Raw genomic sequence first — 420 nt, 5'->3', positions numbered from 1 at the left:
GTGATTCGTGAAGTTGATCTTAACAAGCTTGAGCCTTGGGATATTCAAGGTTTTTTATACAAGAAACCCTACTAATTTCTACTAACTTTATCTCTCTTTCTCTCTTTCTTTGTTCTTTATTTTGAACCATTTTGGTATGCAAATGCAGAGGAATGTAGAATCGGTTCGACGCCGCAAAACGACTGGTACTTCTTCAGCCACAAAGACAAAAAGTATCCAACCGGGACCAGGACAAACCGGGCAACAGTTGCTGGATTCTGGAAAGCTACGGGACGTGACAAGATCATATGTAGTTGTGTCCGAAGGATTGGATTGCGGAAGACACTCGTGTTCTACAAAGGAAGAGCTCCTCACGGTCAGAAATCCGATTGGATCATGCATGAGTATCGCCTCGACGATACTCCAATGACTAATGTAAGA

General features: G+C 42.6%; 1 protein-coding gene across 1 annotated transcript; it reads left to right on the top strand.

Moving 5' to 3' along the window:
- Positions 1-3: 3 nt before the first annotated feature.
- Positions 4-414, top strand: LOC104775121 (NAC domain-containing protein 12-like; the record flags this gene model as incomplete). Its single annotated transcript, XM_010499386.1, has 2 exons — positions 4-49; positions 149-414. Coding segments are annotated over 2 exons (312 nt in total), but the record flags the coding sequence as incomplete, so codon positions are not given.
- Positions 415-420: the final 6 nt, after the last annotated feature.

Source organism: Camelina sativa, unplaced genomic scaffold (genome assembly GCF_000633955.1).
Source record: "Camelina sativa cultivar DH55 unplaced genomic scaffold, Cs unpScaffold08945, whole genome shotgun sequence".
Lineage (NCBI taxonomy): Eukaryota > Viridiplantae > Streptophyta > Magnoliopsida > Brassicales > Brassicaceae > Camelina > Camelina sativa.
This window is presented reverse-complemented; position numbering and strand designations above follow the sequence as displayed.